General features: G+C 35.2%; 2 protein-coding genes and 1 non-coding gene across 10 annotated transcripts in view; 1 reads left to right on the forward strand and 2 right to left on the reverse strand.

Annotated features, from left to right (window-relative positions):
* CCPG1 (cell cycle progression 1) overlaps positions 1–3,035 on the forward strand; it is a 45,887-nt gene extending 42,852 nt beyond the window's left edge. The window contains exon 12 of one of the 4 annotated variants that reach the window (XM_032864897.1): positions 2,765–3,035. In XM_032864897.1, coding sequence (XP_032720788.1) covers positions 2,765–2,874 — 110 coding nt within the window. In that variant the 3' untranslated portion in view covers positions 2,875–3,035. The remainder of the gene's footprint in view (positions 1–2,764) is intronic. The other 3 variants (XM_032864899.1, XM_032864902.1, XM_032864903.1) reach the window with 3 other exon arrangements.
* The window catches only part of PIGB (phosphatidylinositol glycan anchor biosynthesis class B), a 41,293-nt gene that overhangs the window by 3,634 nt on the left and 17,027 nt on the right, over positions 1–20,632 (reverse strand). For 4 of the 5 annotated variants that reach the window (XM_032864906.1, XM_032864905.1, XM_032864908.1 and 1 more), the window contains 4 exons: positions 16,851–16,991; positions 9,201–9,252; positions 7,878–8,089; positions 7,219–7,283 (listed from right to left, as the gene is read on the reverse strand). In XM_032864906.1, the coding sequence (XP_032720797.1) occupies positions 7,219–7,283; positions 7,878–8,089; positions 9,201–9,252; positions 16,851–16,991 (470 nt within the window). The remainder of the gene's footprint in view (positions 1–7,218; positions 7,284–7,877; positions 8,090–9,200; positions 9,253–16,850; positions 16,992–20,632) is intronic. The other variant, XM_032864907.1, reaches the window with a different exon arrangement.
* On the reverse strand, positions 16,245–16,351 carry LOC116872138. Its single transcript, XR_004383604.1, has one exon. It is a non-coding gene; the product is annotated as a U6 spliceosomal RNA (small nuclear RNA).

Below are 20,632 nucleotides of genomic sequence, written 5' to 3' on the forward strand. Positions count from 1 at the left end.
AGTATTAGGAAAAAATGTACGTCCAGTGCTTGTCCTGGTACATAGTTCATTTGTCTGTCTCTTCTCTTTAACCTCCCAAGCGCTAACAATGGATTATGTACATATGTGGTAGAGTGTCCTCTGAAAAAAATACACCACTGGGAGATTTTCAGTAGTTACCGTATGTATGGTGGCATGGGTATCTTTTTCTGAAAGAAGTATGTCTTTTCTTTCACTATAGTGTTGGGCAATTTGGAGATGCTGAACAATTTATTTTTAAATTTGTAAAAGTAATTCTTGCATGTGGCAAAAACCCCAAGCAGAATAGAATAAATGAAAAGTAAGTCTCCCATCCCCTTCCTATAGTCCTCCTCCCCAGCAGTAGCCACTGATAATGAGCATATAAGGATTTATTGAAAATACCCTTAAAAAAACAGGCCTTTGCATTGGAAAAGAATAAGCTTATTAATGAACTTGACATTTTGTTCATACTCCACATATACAGTCTTCATGGAATTAGATAATTGGTCTTTTGGAATTTGGGTTCCAGGATCCAGTCTGTGGCTTGCCTGAAATTTTAGCACTAATTCCCACCAGGGCTAAGGCACTGTTTTCCATGATCATCACCTAATTGACTGCTTCAGCTGTTTTAGGTTGGCTCAATCACTGAAAATAACTGAACATGAATAAAATTAATTTTGAACTGTTCCCATTTAAGGACACTAACATGAAGTTGGCCTAGGAGGGACTATTTCAAAAACAGGAGTAAATTAAGACCTGTAATTTACTTAAATCACATCTAGTACTTCATGTAAGGACCTATTTTACATTTTTATATTTTAGCCAGAGGCTTCCATTGAGGTTAAACAATAACATTGTTTTTTAACCCTTAAACTGTCCCTGCTCCCCTCCCCCCAGGGGACTTACTTAAAAACAAGTCCCAGAAACCAGCCTTAGGTAACAACGCTCAAATACAAGGGTGGGTCAGGTCAGGTGGAGACATTCATTCAGTGGGGGCGCATACTGTCTTCTAGCTACCCAGGTGATGGGCTAGTTTCTATGGCTACTGTGGGGTGAATTGTAATTCAATCAGCCACCTGTGTGTGGCCAGGCCCAACCACGTGGCCTTTGCTCTATAAAAGTTAGTCTGGAAAGCAGGGAGGGGTCGTCCTCTCTGTAAGGGGCGGCCCCCACCCGTTCTATTTGACGGTGGATCTGATTCTTGATGCTTGGCGCGAAATAAAGCTTTGCTTGACCTTCGCTTTGTATCAGTCTCGCTCCTTTAATCACGGACCCATTATTGGGGCATAACACTTCACATTAACTGAAAACACTCATTCTTTCAACTTACCATTGTCATAAATTAAAAAGTATATATTAACATTCAGTTTAGGAAAAACTAAAGATACCTTTTGTTGTACACTTAAATATATCTTAATTAGGTATGGTACCTTTATCGCTCTTATTTCTATTCATTGCTTTGAAGATTATAAATAATATATTGTACATAAATAATATATAATTGAAAATAATAAAATAACTTCATCTTTTCCAAGACATCTGATACCTGCAACTTACTTGATAGCCGAACCAAATTTGGCCAAGAAATCTTGGAATTTCATTCCTCTAGGAAATGTTTTAGATAACATTACCTATAGTTCATTCTTTTTCTTTTTTTTTTTTTTTAAGATTTTATTTATTTGTCAGAGAGAGAGGGAGAGAGAGCGAGCACAGGCAGACAGAATGGCAGGCAGAGGCAGAGGGAGAAGCAGGCTCCCCGCCGAGCAAGGAGCCCGATGTGGGACTCGATCCCAGGACGCTGGGATCATGACCTGAGCCGAAGGCAGCTGCTTAACCAACTGAGCCACCCAGGCGTCCCTTTTTTTTTTTTTTTAAAGATTTTATTTATTTATTTGACAGAGAGAGATCACAAGTAGGCAGAGAGGCAGGCAGAGAGAGAGGAGGAAGCAGGCTCCCCGCTGAGCACAGAGCCTGATGCGGGGCTTGATCCCAGGACCCTGAGACCATGACCTGAGCTGAAGGCAGAGGCTTACTTAACCCACTGAGCCACCCAGGCGCCCCCCCTCTAGTTCATTCTATTCATTAGTTGAAATATCACACATCTCTCTCATTACTACTACTTGAAATAGCTGATTAGCCAAAGCACATTCTAAAAAGTGTGGTAAAAAATGTAGGAAGAACAAGAAAACTAAACCTACATGTACAATATATCTAAATTTATGTTTGCTATGGTAAAATAAGGAACCTACTAAAGTTTGAGAACTAGGATTAGTTTTATTAGAATTGAAATAGGATTCCAGGAGTTCTCTTATCTGTAATAATTCTAGTCACAGAACTAATAGACCAGCAAGCTTAAGAGCTGTGCTTTCTTGAGTAGATGGGAAAAAACTAAATATACCTAGTGGCCTCATTACAAAAAGCCACATTAAAGCCTATCCTGGCAAGGCACTTTAGAAGACAACTTGCCCTCAGGAATATTCAAATGAAGTGTAACCTCTTCAGGTTGCATTTGTGAAATGTTCACTCATCATCAGTCTTTTCACTCACTAAATGTTCCTTGAAAGCTTTTTAAAAAATGGGCATTAAGGATACAATGGTATGGTGACTGATCTAAAACTAGAGTGCACGGTGGTAAATGCTGTAAAAATGGCATTTGGGGTAGAATGCTGGAAGAAAATGTGCTTGTATTTCCAGCTGGTTCAGTACGAAGGAGTCTTAAATTAGGTAATGCTTCTATTTTATATTTTCTTTGTGGTGATAGTAGGATGGATCTTTTCAGAGAGAACTGAATCTCCCTATTATTTGGGGGAAAAATACACAGAAAATGCTGAGAAGAGAAGGAAAGAAGGAACAGTTGAACAGACTTGGATTTGAAGACTTCCAGGGTTTTTCAAACTGTCTGACATTGAACATTCTCCAGAGAATTGCAGAAACTGGAGCTGTTAAAGGGAGAGATGGAAATACATTACAGCTGCAGTGCTAGTCCGCGCCACAAGAGAAGCTTAGGAGTCACAGTTTACTTACAGGGAAGCAGTATGGTTTCTTCAGTATTTAAAAAAGGTAACAAGATCCTGTAGCTGGTATCTACTGAGTCTACATAACTACGTACAAATAATAATGCAGATGCAATTGTCACTGCAAGGATCCACCCTAGAATGAGCAAGTTTCAGAATGGGATAGACAGCACACTGTAAGGTAAGCATCATCTAACATGAAATGTGAGACCCCTCTCCCAATTACTGAAGATTCTGTGAACACACGTTTTCTTCTGTTCTGTAAACCACCTAGGGAGATCTTTTGGCCTCATGTAATTTCCAAGAGAACAAAGACTCATATGAACCTGGGTTCATACAAATTCAGACACCTTCACTTCACATACAGCAGTCCTCCCTTCTCTGCAGGGGATACATTCCAAGACCCATGGGGGATGCCTAAAACTGCCAGTAGTACAGAACCCTATACTCTTCCAATACACACCTCTGATGAAGTTTAAGTTACAAATTAGGCATGGTAACAGCTAATAGTAATAGCTATTATTAATAGCTGTATTACTATGACTATTAGCTACTATTACTATTAATAGTTTTAATTGTAACAGTAGGCTGTAATAAAAGTTAAAAGAATGTGGTCACAAAACTTTTTATTGTACTGTAGCCATCTTCCTTGTGATGATATGAGACGATAAAATGCCTTTGTGATAAGATGAAGTATGGCAAATGACAGAGGCATTGTGATGTGGTGTTAGGCTACTACTGACCTGAGGTTAGGTCAGAAAGGGGATCATCTGCTTCTGGATCTTGGTTGGTGCAGGTTACTAAAACTGTGGAAAATGAGGACTGAATAAGGGCATGCTACCATAGTAACTCTAACTCAAGCTAAATAACGTCCCAGAATATTTAATTTGCTCCTGTTACCTATGCCAACAAAAAGATACATAAAAGAGGAAGTTGTTAGGAATTTATAAGACTGATAATTATCTCTGGGAAATGGAACCAGATGATTAGAGGATGACACTATAGGTTTTTTTCTTTTTATACCAGGAGTTTATTTTATTGGTTCTTATCCAATCACTATCAGATCACTGTTAAAGTTTTAAATCCATCCATCATGTCCCAGCTGACTCTTCTCCAGAATAAAATCTAAAAACTTGAGTATATAAGAAGGCCCTGCATGAGTTGGTTCCTTCTTTACTCAGCCATATCTCCTAATCATCCTATGATTTATCTTGATACACACAGTTACTTTTTAAGTTTTGGATACTTCCTATTACAATGTATTTTTAAGCAAGTACTGATGAGTTCCTTCTTACCAAGGTAAGGTTCATTGGAATGGAGGGGATGCGAAAGTTAAGGGCTGTACATTACTGATCCCATCAAACACAGGGGTAGAAAGGATGCACCCTCGTTTTGACAAGACTTAACAGAAAATCCAATCTAAAAGCCCAAGAAAAAGATCTCTACCAAGTCCTACCAATCAGAGATGTTTCTCTGGGAAAGCTGTTCAGTTAAATTCAGCGTTTACATGAAAAAAAAAAAAAAGGGTGGTTTAATTCTGTGATGGAACATACAGGAGAATGGGCCTGGGAAAGAGAAACTTGGAATTATTACGAACAGTAAGGAGAATATTGGGCACAGAGATATCAGGAAGAATTTTATGTTGCTACTTCACTAAGGAAATAAAGCTATTTTCATATAAGTCCTAAGAAATGCCCAAAACAAGATGTTTAAGGGCATTATTAGCATTTTATGTAAAGAGATAAATTATCAAAATAACCACCTGAAAGAGTGTAAGTGCCTCTGAAGAGAAGAATTGGAAGGAGGGCAGGGAACCATTTTTTTTTTTTTAAACAAACGTATGGAATGGCTTTTCAAATACCGTGCATGTGCAGTTTTGATAAAACAATTAGTGTATGGAGAAACAGACTAGCAAGCCTGTGTTGGCCACTGTGATAAAAAGTGAAGCAGATACCCAACCTAAAATTAGTAGCAGGTGTTGGAAACCTCATCAGCACAAATTACAAGAGGTTCAACTAAAAATATCAATCTTACTAGACCAATGGCACCTTTCTTTTACAGATAAAGAAACAGAGGCACAAGGTTATACAGTTCACTAAGGATCAGAGCCAATTACAGAAGGTACATTTCTCAGAGTTAGTCCTGTTCTGGATTTCCTGAGAAATTCAAATTAGGCAAGAGAAGTTACTGTAGATTGAAAAAATGGCTGCAGTTATCCCTCTTCATGTTCAATCTCTACCTGAGCCTGAAGTTTCTTTCTCATCTCTTGAATCTGGTCTGGCTTTGCGACTTGCTTTGACCAAAAGAATGTGGTGGAAGTGATAGTGAGCCAACTACAGACATAGTAAGTTTTAAGCCACTGAGTTTTAAGGTGGCTATTATAAAGAAATTGCTGACTGAGTTGTTATGTTTATCTAAAAATCAGGTTTTTAAAACAGGCCAAAAAAAAAAAGAATAAAAACTGAGATTTGAGGTACAGTATAACTCAAGATTTCATATAGTTAGAAAAGACACAAATTTGGCCATTTAGAACAATTCTGAAAAGAACTCTTGTCTGACATTGCTCCTGAACATCCAAAGACTGATGTCCCGGTGAGCTCACTACGGACTCTTAGCGGGAATACAAGTCTCTTCAGGTCCAATTCAAGGACCTTAGGTATGTGTCCAAAGGAGGGATCACATTCTTTGAGAAAATGAGGGGTTTTGCTAGTTCCCAGTCCTTTAGGGATCCTTCTGAGTGGACAAAATATGGAACAAAGGCTGATTCTTGTTCATTAGAAGGAGATCCTCTTCAAACCTCATCAGCATTTTATCTCAATCTTTGGAATTGGAAACAGGTTACCAAGAATGTGCCACTTAAAAGATTCATTCTTCTGGACTGGGAATGAGGATTCAAACAACCCAGTCTTTCTCTAAAACACTCTGTAAAGACATGGCACAGAAGAGGAATGCTAGAAAAACCTTAAATTATAAAAATGGAATGAAACCAAGTTCCTAAACTAACCAAATAACACACACAAATATTTGACCTCTGGACTTGATTTAATTATAACTCAACTCCAGCTCAAGTGGTGGTAAAGAAAAATTTTAAATCTGAATAGTGATTCATGAACAGATGGGCAGATTTGCTCTGATGAATCCACCCACTATTCTTAAGACTTGACACATAGCTGTTCGATGCCTATAATTTGTGCCTGCATCTTTTTATGAAGTGAGACTATAAAGTCATAACACAAATGAACTTTGGTTTCAGCAATTCAGATGTGTCAAATATTTGGATGTGTGTGTGTATACATATATAAGTTATATATGTGTGTATATAAATTATATATGTATTTGTATATAAATTATGTTTGTATCTCAGTTGAAGACAGTACATATAGCTGAGATAGTGTATACTTGATCAAAGCTGGCTGCTTAACCCAGTGGGTGGTTTGGTGTTTTTTTTTTTTTAAGGTCAAAAGTTTGATATCATTAACTCCCTAGTTTTTTCCAGCCTCCAGTCTCCGTTGCATACTTATTTCTTCCCTCCCCAGTAGTGATTTTTTTTTTATATTTGAGGGAAGCCAAGTCATTTATTCTGAATTAAACTTGAAGTTAATAAAGTTTCAATTCATATTTTTTCCAAACCAACCAATGTAAAAATTCACTTTCTCCAGAGATCAGTGCTATAAGATTTTATAGAAGTCACATGTAAAAAAAACTATTCCAAAAGACCTAGTGGAAAAATGGAGAAAAAGCCAAAAATAAAATCAGAGGCGTGGATCACTTTAAAAATTGCATATGCATTAGAGTGAGTCTTAAAATGGTAGATGTGTATAAAGAAGCATTAAAAAGTAGTTTCAACAGCTGTAAATATATTTTTCATTTGTCAACTGAAGAATTCCATAGTTTAATCATAAACTTAAAATGCTATTATAAAATAGACATATTTCATTACTTTAGAATGAAAGAGTCCTACAGCCAGAAACACCACCACGGAAAGGTCCTTTGCATATTAAATCCTCATGTTTTTATATCACATTTTATATCACATTTAGTATATTTAGGCAGTAAAAAGAATACTGTAATAGTCTACCTTGTAATTAAGGAGCATCTCTCATTTAGTTTAGTTGAAAACGTATTTTAGTGTTTAAGGAAAATTTATTATCTAACCTATTTCTACATAAATGCAACTTTTTCTATATTAAACAAAAATACTTACCACAGAACACCATACAGAATGATAAAACTGGATAGATAAACCTAAATTCTTTGTGGCTCAACATGCTATAATAAAAAAAAAGATATTAAGAGAATTATATGACAATTTGAGAAGTAAATATATTTAAAATGAAATATTAACAACCTGTTTTTCTAAATACTGAGACTGAATTTCCTGCTTCAGGACTCAGTCTCATTATTTTTTGGTTAAAAGGTGATGATGTGTTAAAAGTAATCCTAATATTTGATGTCAAAGTGAAATTCTAAAGTACAATTACATTCTAAAAAAGATTTCTGTTACCAATCCAATTAAGTCATATTACTCAAATTTGGAATAAAGATACATACATTTTCATTTAAAAATATTTCTCTAGTCCTTCAATACTTAAAATTTTGGTAGTTTCAAATTTTAAGAGCAAATAAAATTTTTTCAACTCCTTGAGAACTGAATGTATTCCTTGTCAAGCAAACTATACATATCAGAAGTATTCATTCTGAGCATCAGCATAATTATTACCTTTTCTGTCTGCTAAATAATCTCCAGTAATAAATCATGAGTTAATACATATCCAGAAGATAAACAGTTTACTTTTTGAAGAATTTAATTTAAATTCATGGTAACATTAAATAAATTAATTATTTGAACAAATAAAATCTTACCTATAAACTAGCAGTGTCCATAGCACAGTTACCAAAAGTATTTGGTACCTCTTTGGGGCCAGAAAGCAGCCATGAATAAAGAAGGGTAAGTGAGTACCCAAGACAGCTGGAAATCCTTGACTAAAGTACCAATGCCATGGATGAGAACCATAAAATGTTCCCAAATTCTGAAGCACGTTAAATTTCAAAAAGTTATATTGAACCAGGGTCCACTGGAATAGTTGATGGAAAGAAAATAGAAATATATTAGTGCCAAGTATGAATCTTCGACATTAGGGAATTCGGCAGAATCTTGAATGAAGTCTAAAAACCAAACAATACTTTATATTAATAATTTTGATTAATTACAACATGAAATCATTCTTTATTAATTTTTAATGTTCTAAGTTTTAATGTGTTGTTAATTTATTAAAAAAACTAGGTTTCTGCAATTCAAGAAATCATGAATAAATGTTCATATGTATTTTGATAATGTAAGTTTTACATACAGTAAATGATAAAGAAGATCCTCAAAATGGGTTTTGTATGAGTATATGTGTAACCCATATTAAAAACTTTATAGTTTACGATATCACACATTAAAATATAAGCCTTGAGAACATTACCTTTTCAACTGTCACCAACAACAACAACAGTTCAGCAACACCAGCAGTTAACAGTAAGTGCTCATTTCTGCCAGGCAATATTGTAAGCATTTACATGCATTATCTCATTTAATCCTTCAACCTTATGAAACATGTACCACAGTTATTTCCAGTTAAGGAAACTAATCCAAGGTCACCTAGCTAATAATGAAGGCACCAGGTTTCAAACTGTGGCAACCTGATTCCAGAGCCCCTAAGTGACTTAAAATCAGGGAACTTTTAAAAACAAACAAAGGCCATAACCAACAGTCATGACATTAAAATGTCAGATCAAATCCTTGAAGAGAGCATTCTGATTAATTTGGAATTCTGAATGATTGAGTTCAGTTAAAGTTTAAAAATTTAACCTTTGTAACAAACCTGACGAAATTGTACAAACGACAAAAATGCCATAAAATGGACTCCTTTTAACTTCAACTATGAATACACAATTCCATTTTATAGAAAACACAGCAAATTGAATGAAAGGCATATGCCAACAGTTTTTTTTTTCAATGTATCCCATTTATCCCAATAAAATTTAAAATTTAAATATCCCAATAAAATTTAAAAATTTTATTTTTAAAAAGTGATTTGCCTGTGTTCCCAAATATTCACAGATTAATAGGTCAGGTTGAGTTTTTAGTGTAATAAATGGTTAGATTAAAAATAGCTATTAGCTTAATGTATTTTTACTTACTTGACCAAAAAAAATACGATCAACTATCAGAGACAAACTCAAAGTGACAAATCTGAAAAACAAAATAGAAGGGTGATTAACACTCTGAACTTACAAAAAATCCAATATTGGCATATGGCTTTTACAAATGCTTGGCTAACCAAAGTCACTTTAAAAATGCCTTACAATTTTGCCAACTGAATATGGATTTACACATTGAGAGATATTTCACTGATAGAAGCTGTATTTAAGGAAAGTTTCTAAAAGTAATAAACACTGTATTATCTATTGCTATACAACAAAGTACCTAAACGTTGGCAATTTAAAACTATGAACATTTATTACTTCATCGTGGACCAAGAATCCAAGTGGAGATTAGCTAGGTGTCCCTGGGTCAAAGCCTTTCATGAATTATCAAAATGTTGGCTGGGGCTAAAGAGTTTCATCTGAAGGCTTGACTGGTGCTGGTGGGGAAATCTGCTTCCAAGCTCACTCGACATGGATGTTGGCAGAGCTCAACTCACTCAACATGGATGTTGGCAGAGCTCAATCTCCCACACATGGGAGATTTTAAAGACTTTTAAAGACTACCTCCTGACATGGAGACTGGCATCCCACAGGGTAGGTCAGCAAAGAGAGAGTAAGATGGGCATCTAGCATGGACACCAAGTCCTTTTATAACCCAATCATGGAAGTGACATCCCTCCTGCCACATTGCTATTTGTTAGAATTGACTCAAAATGTCCAGCACAAGCTCAAGGGAGGAGGATTATATAATAGCATGAGTATCAAGAGGATGGGATCAGTGGGGGCCATCTCAGAGGCTGCATACTATAAACAAATACACAGAAAAACACACTATGTATGAGTGAGTATAAGCCTTCATGAATCATCACTGCATGGACACAATTGTGTAATTGTCCTATAGACCAGGGTATGGAGCATTAGCAGCACTTCAAAAGGCTCTTCTATCTTTCCAACCAGTCAATCTCCACTCCTTTTGCAAAGGGGACCACTATCCTGACTTATGATAGTTTAGATGTTTTACCTTTACTGAATTTTACAAAAATGAAATCACACTGTAGTACTCATATCCAATTTCCTTCAATCATGTGAGATTTAACCACATTTTTTGTACATTGCAGTACTTCATTTATAATACTATATAGTATTCTGCTGAATTACTATGCCACAATGTATTTATTCTGCTGATGGATGCCGCTTTTTTTTTTTTTTTTTTTTTAGCTATTATGAACAGTGCTATGAGCATTCTTTTATGTGCCTTTTGTTTCCCAAATATATGTACTTACATTTCTGGTGAGTCTATACCTAGGATTGAATTACTGGGCTCCAGGGTATAAGTGCAATCAGCTTTAGTAAATTCTTACAGTTTTCCAAAGTGGTTGTATCAATTTATATTCCCACAGGAATATATAAAGTCTCTATATCCTTTCAGGCATTTGGGTAGATGTATAGTAGGATGTCATGGTGGTTTTCATTTACATTTCCTGAGTGACTAATAAGGTGAGTACCTTTATACTTCTTGTCCATTTAAATATCTTTTGAAGTGCCTGTTCAGGTCTTTTAATCAGTTTTCTATTTTTCTTAAAGATCTGTACAAGTTTTGTATATAATTGATAGACTTTTTTCTTGATGTTGTGTTTTATACTACAAATATCTTCTGGTCTGAGGCTTGCTTTTTCACTCTTAATGGTGAATCTGATGAACAAAAGTCTTGAATTTTAATGTATTCAAATGCATTTATCTTTCCCTTTATAGTTAATACTACATTCTACTTAAGAAATCTCTGCCTGTCTCAAGGTCATGAAGATATTTTATCACATCTTGAAGAAGTGCAATTCTTTTACCTTTACATTAATATCTATATTTCCCTGGATTTTTATTTTTTGTTATGGTGGCAAGTAGGGGTCCATATGGATATCCAGATAATTATATATTTATTGAAAAGACTTACTGTACTGCCTTATCACTGTTAATCATAAATGAGTGACTTTATGTCTGGGTCTGTTGTTGGACTATTATGTCTCACCAGTCAGTCTATTTGTTTTGCACTGATTCTAAGTTGTCTTAATTACTGTAACTTTGTAAGAAGTCTTAATACCTAGTAAAGTCAAGTCATCCAACATTATTTTCTCTAATTCTTTTAGTTAGTATTTTGCATTCCACTTAAATATTTAAAATCAGCTTTATCAGTTCATACAAACACACACACACACACACACACACACACACACACCCCATACTGGGCTTTAATTGGAACTCCTCTGAATATACAGATCACAGTTTGGGGAGAGTTGATGTCTTTAAAATATTGAGTCTTCCATCCATGAACATGGTATATTCTTCCATTTATTTAGGTCTTTATTAGTTTCTCCCAATAATGTTTTATACCTTCCTATGTAGAGTCCTTGTATATCTTTTATTATTTTATTCATAGAAAGAGAGAGGGAACACAAGCAGGAGGAGTGGGAGAGGAGTGGGAGAGGAGTGGGAGAGGGAAAAGCAGGCTTCCCACCGAGCAGGGAGCCTGATGTGGGGTTCGATCCCAGGACCTTGGGATCATGACCTGAGCTGAAGGCAGATGCTTAACCAACTGATCCCCCCAGGCACCCCTTAATTTTTTATTTTGACATAATTTCTGACTGAGAAAAGTTGCAAGGATAGTATAAAGAATTTCCATATATTCTTCACTTAGATTTCCCAAATGTTAGCATTTTACCATATTTGCTTTATCTTTTTCTTTCTCTTTAAATATGTATTTTTTTCTGAATTGTTTAGTAAGTTACAGACATCATTCACCTTTATCCCTATACTTCAGTGGCTATTTCCTAAAAACAAGAAAATTCTCTTACATCACAAATAATCAGAAACAGGAAATACAAAGTTTTTATGGCTAATTTACACCTTGTTTAGATTTTACCACTTGTCCCAATAATTTCCTTTATACAAAGAAAAAAAAATTGATTTTTTAATTATTATTCTTATTATTTGTTGTGTTCACTTGTGTATCTCTATAGTCTCCTTTAATCTAGATTATTTCCTTAACCTTTCCTTGTCATTCATGACTGGCATCTTTGAAGAATACAGGTTAATTATTTTCTAGAATGTATCTCAATTTGGGTTTGTCTGATATTCTTCATGAATAGATTCAGGTTATACATAATGAGAGTAATACCATAGAAGTGATAGGTGTTTTCTCTGCTTCTGATTATGTGTCTCATGATAATGATCCATCCAGTTACTGGTAATGTTAACTTTGATCCCTTTTTCTTTTTAAAATTATTTATTTTTTAAAAATTTTATTTTTAAGTAATCTCTTTACCCAATGTGAGGCTTAAACCTACAACCCTGAGATCAAGAGTTGTATGCTCTGCCAATTGAGCCAGCCAGGCACCCCTTAACTTTGATCCCTTGATTAAGGAAGTGTCTGTCAAGTTTCTCCACTGTAAAATTATGATTTTATCCTTTATAATTAATGGTTTATGGGGAGACACTTTGAGACTATATAAATATCCTCTTATTCCTCTAATTTTTACCCACTAGTTTTAGCATCCAAATGAAATAAAAATTTGTATATTCACCTTGTATTTAGTAAACATGCTGAATTTATTGACTAATCCTAATAGTTTGGTTTTAGATTCTTTTGGATTTTCTACATACAGTTATGCCATATAGTTTTATTTCTTCCTTTCCAACAAGTTGTTTTTCTTGCCTTACTGCACTAGTTAGGACATATACTGTTAAATAGCAGAGGAAATAATGAGCATAATATATTGCCCCTGATCTCAGGTAAAAGGATTTAAGGGCTTCAACACTTAGTATGATTTTGCTATAACATTTTATAGAAATCTTTGTCATTTTAGTGAAGTCCCCTTCTAATACACATTTTCTAATGGTTGTTCCCTCTCACCCATCATGAGTAGGCTTTTAATTTTATCACGTGGCTTTTCTGTGTCTATTAAGATTATCCTATGAATTTTCTCCTTTATTCTGTTAATGTCATGAATCATACCAATTGATTTTAAAATACTAAACCTACTTCACATTCCTGAACTAAAACCAACCTTGCTTATAATGTATTCTCTTTCTAATTAATTTTTAAAAAAGTTTTTAAAGATTTTATTTATTTGGCAGAGAGAGACACAGTGAGAGAGGGAAAACAAGCAGGGTGCATGGAAGAGGATGAAGCAGCCTTCCTGCTGAGCAGGGAGTCTGATGCAGGGCTCAATCCCAGGACCCTGGGATCAAGACCTGAGCTGAAGGCAGATGCTTAACGACTGAGCCACCCAGGCACTCCCTCTTTTTTTTTTTTAAGAGAGAGAGAGCATGTGTGCAAGTTGGGGGGAAGGGAGGGGGAAGAGGAGACGGGGAGAGAGAATCCCAAGCAAGCTCCACACCCAGCACAGGGCGATCTCATGACCCTGAGAGTATGATCCAAGCTGAAACCAAGAGTTGAATGCTTAATAGACTGAGCCACCCAGGCATCCCACTCTCCTTTTTAATACATCGTTAGATTCAATTTGGTAAGTTTTAAGAATTTTGCATTCTTATCATGAGAGATACTGATTTATAATTGGCTTTTCTTGTAATGTCCTTGTCAGATTTTGGGATCAAGGGTGTCTTCATTAAGAGTTGGGAAATGTGATTCTTTTTCTATTCTGTGGAAAAGTTTATGTGGATTGATGTTTCTTCTTCCTTAAACATACAGTAGCATTCACAGTGAAGCCATCTAAGCCTGGTATTCCTTTGTTTAAAGTCCTTAATTACAAATTAACTTTAATATACATAGTACTATTCATATTTACTATTTCCTCTTTTGTCAGTTTTGGTAAGTTGTATTTTTCTAGGAATTTGTCCATTTCATCTGAGTTGTCAAATTTATTAGCAAAAAGTTGTTCATAATATCTTCTTATCTCAATGCCTATAAGATCTATAATGATGTCCCATAGTTTGTTTTGTCTTGCTAATTGTTGGTGAGAATGTGGCAGCTGAAAGTCAACTTTTTTGATTTTACAGAATAAATGACAAAATGATGACAGAATAAATGACAAATCATTTATTTTGACAAATGTCAAAATAAATGACAGAATAAATGACAAAATGATGTCCCAAATTCTCAATGTCATTATAAAAGGCAAGGAGAAGTAGGTCCATACATAATAGAAAATTTCCTAAGATGAATGCAAGATTTTTCTCTGTATTTAGAGATACTTTTCCTGACTGGACATGCTACTGTTCCAGGTTGTTTTTTTTTTGTTTTTTTTTTTAATAAATAGCCCTAGGTGCTAGAGGTTTGGTGTTCCCTTCCCAGTTCTGACCCTGACCAGCCCAATCATCTTGCAGGTATCATTTCCTTCCTTCCTCAATGCCTCATATGTAAAGTGGGGTGATAGATGAGATGAATTTTTTTTTTTTTTTTTTTTAAAGTAAACTCAACCCCAGCATGAAGCTTGAAATCACAAGCCTGGGATCAAGGTCTACCTTGCTCTACCAACTGAGCCAGCCAGGTGCCCTGCAAATGGTTATTTTTAAAGGGTGGTTAGTACATAAAAGGCTGTTGGCTGGGGCCAACTCAGTGCAACAACACTTGACAGTTTAAGACTAATTAGGACTGTGAATCATATTTGTTATGCACTGTACAGTTTCAAAGTATTTTCACATACATTATCTCATTTGTTCTTTCATATATTTCCCTTCAAAATAAAAAAGACAAGCATTTTGATCTATACAAATAGGCTCCCTCAGGCCTTTACAGCTCGAAGCATGCTGATCCCCTAGGCCTGGCAAACTCATGTTCACTTTTTGATATTATTTAAAACATCATCTACTTTATAAACCTTCTATAAATGTTTCCCTTGGAAGCAGAATTAGGCTTTTTTATTATCTATTCTACAACATTTTGTTACATAACTATTTAGAATAGTCTATATCGCTGATCAAGAATTACTGTTGTATCTCCCCCCCCCCCCCCCCAGATTTTGACCTTGGGAACAGACACTGCATCTTACTCACTTCTGAATCATCAAATGTTTGCTACAAAGCAGGCTAAATGCTTGTTGAATGAGTAAACTATACACTGTATTGCGATGAGAAAAAAAGGCTTTTCATCTCCCTGAGTAAAAGCCTACATAATCTGAGCCCTTGTTGTCCCTGACCTCATTATCATATTCTCCCAAATTCAGCTTTCTTTAGCCACACCAGTCTCTGCTGTTCCTCAGATATGCCAAATACACCTTTAAGTCAAGATCTTTGCTGGTCTCTTCGCCTGGAATTTTCTTTCCTTCTTCCCTTATTTCTTTGTTTCAATTCCTTTAGGTTTTGGCTCCAGTGGCACCTTATCATGGTGGACTTCCCCATAAAAAATACCCTATAAAAAATAACAGTGCTTCTCTCCTGCATCAGCATTCTTTTTTTTTTTTTAAGATTTTATTTATTTGTCAGAGAGAGAAAGAGAGGGGGAGAGAGACAGAGAACAAGCAGGGGGAGTGGCAGGCAGAGAGAGAAGCAGGCTCCCCGCTGATCAGGGAGCCTGATGGAGGACTTGATCCCAGGAACCCAGGGGATCATGACCTGAGCCAAAGGCAGATGCTTGACTGACTGAGCAACCCAGGCATCCCCTACACCAGCATTCTATCCTTATCTATCATTATTTTTCCCTGTAGCATTTATCACTTGACAGATACATATTACTCTATGTTTTTAGTTTTCTGTCTTCTCCCACTAGAATATAAACTTCATGCTATATCTCCAGCATCTGGAACAGTACCTGGCACCTACTGGGATTAAACAAATATTTGCTGAATGAATGAAATACATTAAAACAATGTTAATAAATCTGAGAAATGACAACAGTGGTAACTTGGCTTCTAGATGATTTAGTCCTTTTTAATTCTTATCCAAAAATACTCAAACAGAGTGAATACTAGTATAGTAAAAAGATTGTTGTTCTAAGAATCAGAATTAACTCAGCCCTTCAATAAATAACTATTCTGGATAGTCTACTAGATACTTGGGATAAGTATGATCCTAGGAGCTCAAACTTAGAAGACATGTGTTTTTATTTTGGTTTGGTTTTGTTTTTTTGCACAGGGGCCATGCTAATCTTCTTTGTATTGTCCCAATTTTAGTATAGATGCTATTGAATTGAACACAGAAGACATGGGTTTCAATCCTAGTTCCATCACAGCAACCAACCCAGAGACTCTGGCTAAGGCATGTTTAATTTCACCATGCTCTGACTCTCCCCACCCCCCCATTTCCTTACTACAAACTAAAAATACCTACATTGTGTAGATCCAAGAATTGTGAGTCATGAGGTAATATGTAAATATACATTATAAATTATAAAGCCTTATACAAATGTAAAAGAATCAAGTATCTCTAAAATGTACATGAGAGATATTTAGGAAATGTATAGAAAAGTTCTAAGTGAGAAAAGTTCCAAAGATCCCCATTTAAGTAAATTAAAACAATTACAGTTAATAATCATAAATATAAAAATATAAATTATAAATCTGGAAATACTGTTTCCCTAGTCTGACAATTCTGACATTAGAAGATATAATAATTGAGTATAAGATGTAAAATCTTGTTCATAATCTATAATTTATAGGTTATGGACATTAATAGATAGATTGTAGCCATACTTACCCTATAGGTAAAAACTGATGCAGAATAAGATCAAGCTTTTTCTGTTCTTGCCAGAAATGTCTAAAGACCAAGGGTATCCATGGAATGATAGCTGTGGGACGAATTATGAAGGCAAGTGCCACCAGGGACGAGTACTTGACACTATAAGCAAGGAAAATGTATTATCAAGAAACTAGGAAATGAGTGTACACGTTATCTACTATTTATGCTGTGATATAACATTTTTTTTTTCCTAATGAGAGCATTTTCATTTTGGTATAGATATGTGAAGTTGGGTAAGTTACTTACACTTTTTGACTCTTAATTTTTCTCCTCCATAAGAAGAGGTAATATCTAAGGTCTTTTTCAGCTCTAATAGCCCATTCTAATATTTGAAATTAAGTTATTCCATGTCTTAATGCTAGTCTTGTTTTGCCAAAAGGCATAATAACTTTAGCCATCTGACTCTGCCAATTGCTTTCCTGATGGGAAAATTACCAAGTCTCTCCTAAGGAGATAAAAGAAAATCACACAAAACCATTCTCTAATTAAAAAAAAAAAAAAGAATAAATGCATTTAAGGAAATACTAGGATTTAGGCAATGTTGGGCTTCTTAGTACCTACAATTTTGTTTTGAAAGTAAGCTGCTAATTTTATGCAAATAAAAGGTCTATAATATAATTGATTAAAAGCCTACCATATAAACCTCTAAGATCATGGATAAAAATGTAGATTTTTACTATTAGGACTTGCCTCAATAAATGGCTAAAGAAGACTAATAATTTAATCATAAGGACTACATACAGTAGATTATCACATGGAAATAGTGGTAGCTCTGCTAAAAACTGAAGGCAAGCAAAATAAAACTTTATGATACCATTTTATATCTATTAACTAATAAAGAGTTATAGATGAATTTCTAATGTTGGTGAGGATAAAAGAGCAGGGATTCCATTCATATGCTTACAGAGACCACATAAGTAATAAAAATGAATGATATTGACTGTGGGGAGGTTCTGATATTGTCATGAAGGGATCTTGATCCAAGATATTGCTGGGGCTCTCATTTTTTCAAGAGAAACTAGAAACCAAGGTTTTTATGTAAGATCTCCCAACTTTTAAAAAACTTTGCCAAGTAGTTTCTTCAAAAAACAAAAACTCTTATGCAGGTGAAATAAAACATATTCGTAGGTTGGTCTGATTTGCTCGTATCCTAATTGCTACTTCTGCTATGATCAAACTATTGAGAGGACACCCAAGTGTATATTTCCAGTCCTAACCTCACTCCAAACTTCCAGACTTGGATTTCTTACTCTTTTCTGAATATTTCTACACAGATTGCTACTGACACTCAAAATCAAAGCACCTGAAATAAGGCCCAAACCTTCCCTGAAACTTGCTCAGTGTCTAATATTTATAGCATCACTCAGTTTCTCAGTCTTAAAATTGTAAAGTCCCTCAAATAGCAACATCTCACCCCACACATCCACCTTGTTTCCTTCCCAGTCCCATCATTTTACATGAAGTCCTGTCACTTGTCTGGAATATTTTCAAAGTTGTTGTCTTACTTTTTTTTGTGTTGCCCCCAAATATTCCTTTATTTAGTATCATTGTCATCAACAACACTTACTAAGCACTTACTTTGTAAGAGGCCCTGGGCTATATATACTTTATATAGATTTTCATTTAATTGTGAAGAGACATGTTTTATTGTTACCATTTTACAGAAATCAATGCTTATATATTTTCAGTCCATCCTTATATCTTTCATTTATAAAATTTTTAAAGAAGTTTGCAAAATGTCATATATTCTAAGTCCAGGAATAGTACCTGTCATGTTTATCCGGGGAAGAATGCTTTTACCGCAGTTGCCTGTGCTATGTGACCCTCTCTTCCTGACTGAACACAGGCAGCCAAGCTAAATCTGGCCAATGTGAAACTATAGGGATGATGACATTTAACAGACCTAATCAGATTTTCTTAAATTAAATGCAAAATAGAAAAAGTTGGCCAATTGGTAGTGAGGACAGAAATGGAGACTAGCTGAGCCTTAAAATTAGACAACTAAAACAAATTCACAGACTGGGCTATAAAGGCACAACAGAACAGACTTTTCCCCAAAACTGCCATAATTCATTCATTTCATTTGTGTGGCTGAGATACTCTATAATTTTCTTCTAGGCCTGGCCACAAGGTACTCTTTTCCTTATTTTTACTTTCAGCCCTACAATAAGGCTCTCTTCATATAGGTAAACTTAAGTGAATGCCTATTCTTGCAGTCAGGAGTCTTAATGCTGAAATGATCTTACTTGAGTTGATTCTCCCAACCACCTTTTTATATAGGAAGAATGGATTCTTAAATAGACCAAATTCTGGCTTTCTCCCTTTCATTATATTCATATATATTTCATTATATTCATTATATTTCATTATATTCTCCCTTTCATTCACTATATTTCTCCCTTTCATTATATTTCATTATATTTCATTATATTCTAAATATTGGTACTGCAAGGGAATGCTTTCTTACTCAGATTTGATTATATCATGCTTTCAAAAGCCTTCAATGGTTCCTTACAACTTACAGAATAAAGCCCAAACTCTGGAGAAGGGCAAAGTCCCATTCCAGCCTCAACCCTTATTCTTCCCTTCTCCCATGCTTCCAACCATGTGTATGGTAGAATGGACAACCTGCCCACAATAAAATGAAAGCCTTTTACAGCTCTGTGTTTTTGCTCATGTTGGTTGGTCCATTTGTTTGGTATCTGCTTCCCCAGTTTATATAAATCCAAATCCAGTCCATATATTTTCTTTAATTTACTTTTTAAAACTTTAGTAGATGCTATTGTTATTGGTTTCAAGTGTACAATATAGTGATTTGACATTTTTTTGTTTTGTTTTGTTTTTTAAGATTTTGTTTATTTATTTGACAGACAGAGATCACAAGTAGGCAGAGAGGCAGACAGAGAGAGAGGAGGAAGCAGGTTCCATGCTGAGCAAAGAGCCGGATGCGGGGCTTGATCCCAGGACCCTGAGACCATGACCTGAGCCAAAGGCAGAGGCTTAACCCACTGAGCCACCCAGGCGCCCCTGATTTGACATTTTTATACATTACAAAATGCTCACCACAAAAAGGGTAGTTACCATCTATTACCATACAGAATTATTACAACATTATTGACTATATTCTCCATGCCATACTTTATTTTATAAATGGAAAATTGTACATCCAAATTTGCCCATCCAATGCATTCCTCCTCCCATCAATTTGTTCCCTGTATTTGTGACTCTGTTTCTGTCAAGTTTATTCATTTGTTGTTTTTTAGATTCTACTTTTAAGTGAAATTATATGGTATTTATCTTTCTCAGGCTTATCTAATATCCTCTAGGTCCATCCATCTTTTTGAAAATGGCAAGATTTCATTCTTTTTACAGCTGAGTAATAGTCCACTGTGTGTGTGTGTGTGTGTGTGTATGCAAACCTTCTTTATCTGTTCATCTATTGATGGATACTTCGGTTGCTTCCATATCTTGCCTATTGTAAATAAAATGCTGCAGTAAACATAGAAGTGCATATTAGTGTTTGCCTTTTCTTTTTAAGATTTTATTATTTCTCAGAGAGAGAGAGCATGAGCACAAGCAAGTGGAGAAGCAGGCTCCCCACTGAACAACGAGTACAAATCAGGATTTGATCCCAGGACCCTGGAATCCGAAGGCAGATGCTTAACTGACTGAGCCATCCAGGTGGCTAAAATGGATTTTGCATTTTCTTTGGATAATAACCAGACACAGAATTGCTGGAT

The sequence above is a fragment of the Lontra canadensis genome, unplaced genomic scaffold (assembly GCF_010015895.1).
Source record: "Lontra canadensis isolate GAN:19392208 unplaced genomic scaffold, GSC_riverotter_1.0 scaffold28, whole genome shotgun sequence".
NCBI lineage: Eukaryota > Metazoa > Chordata > Mammalia > Carnivora > Mustelidae > Lontra > Lontra canadensis.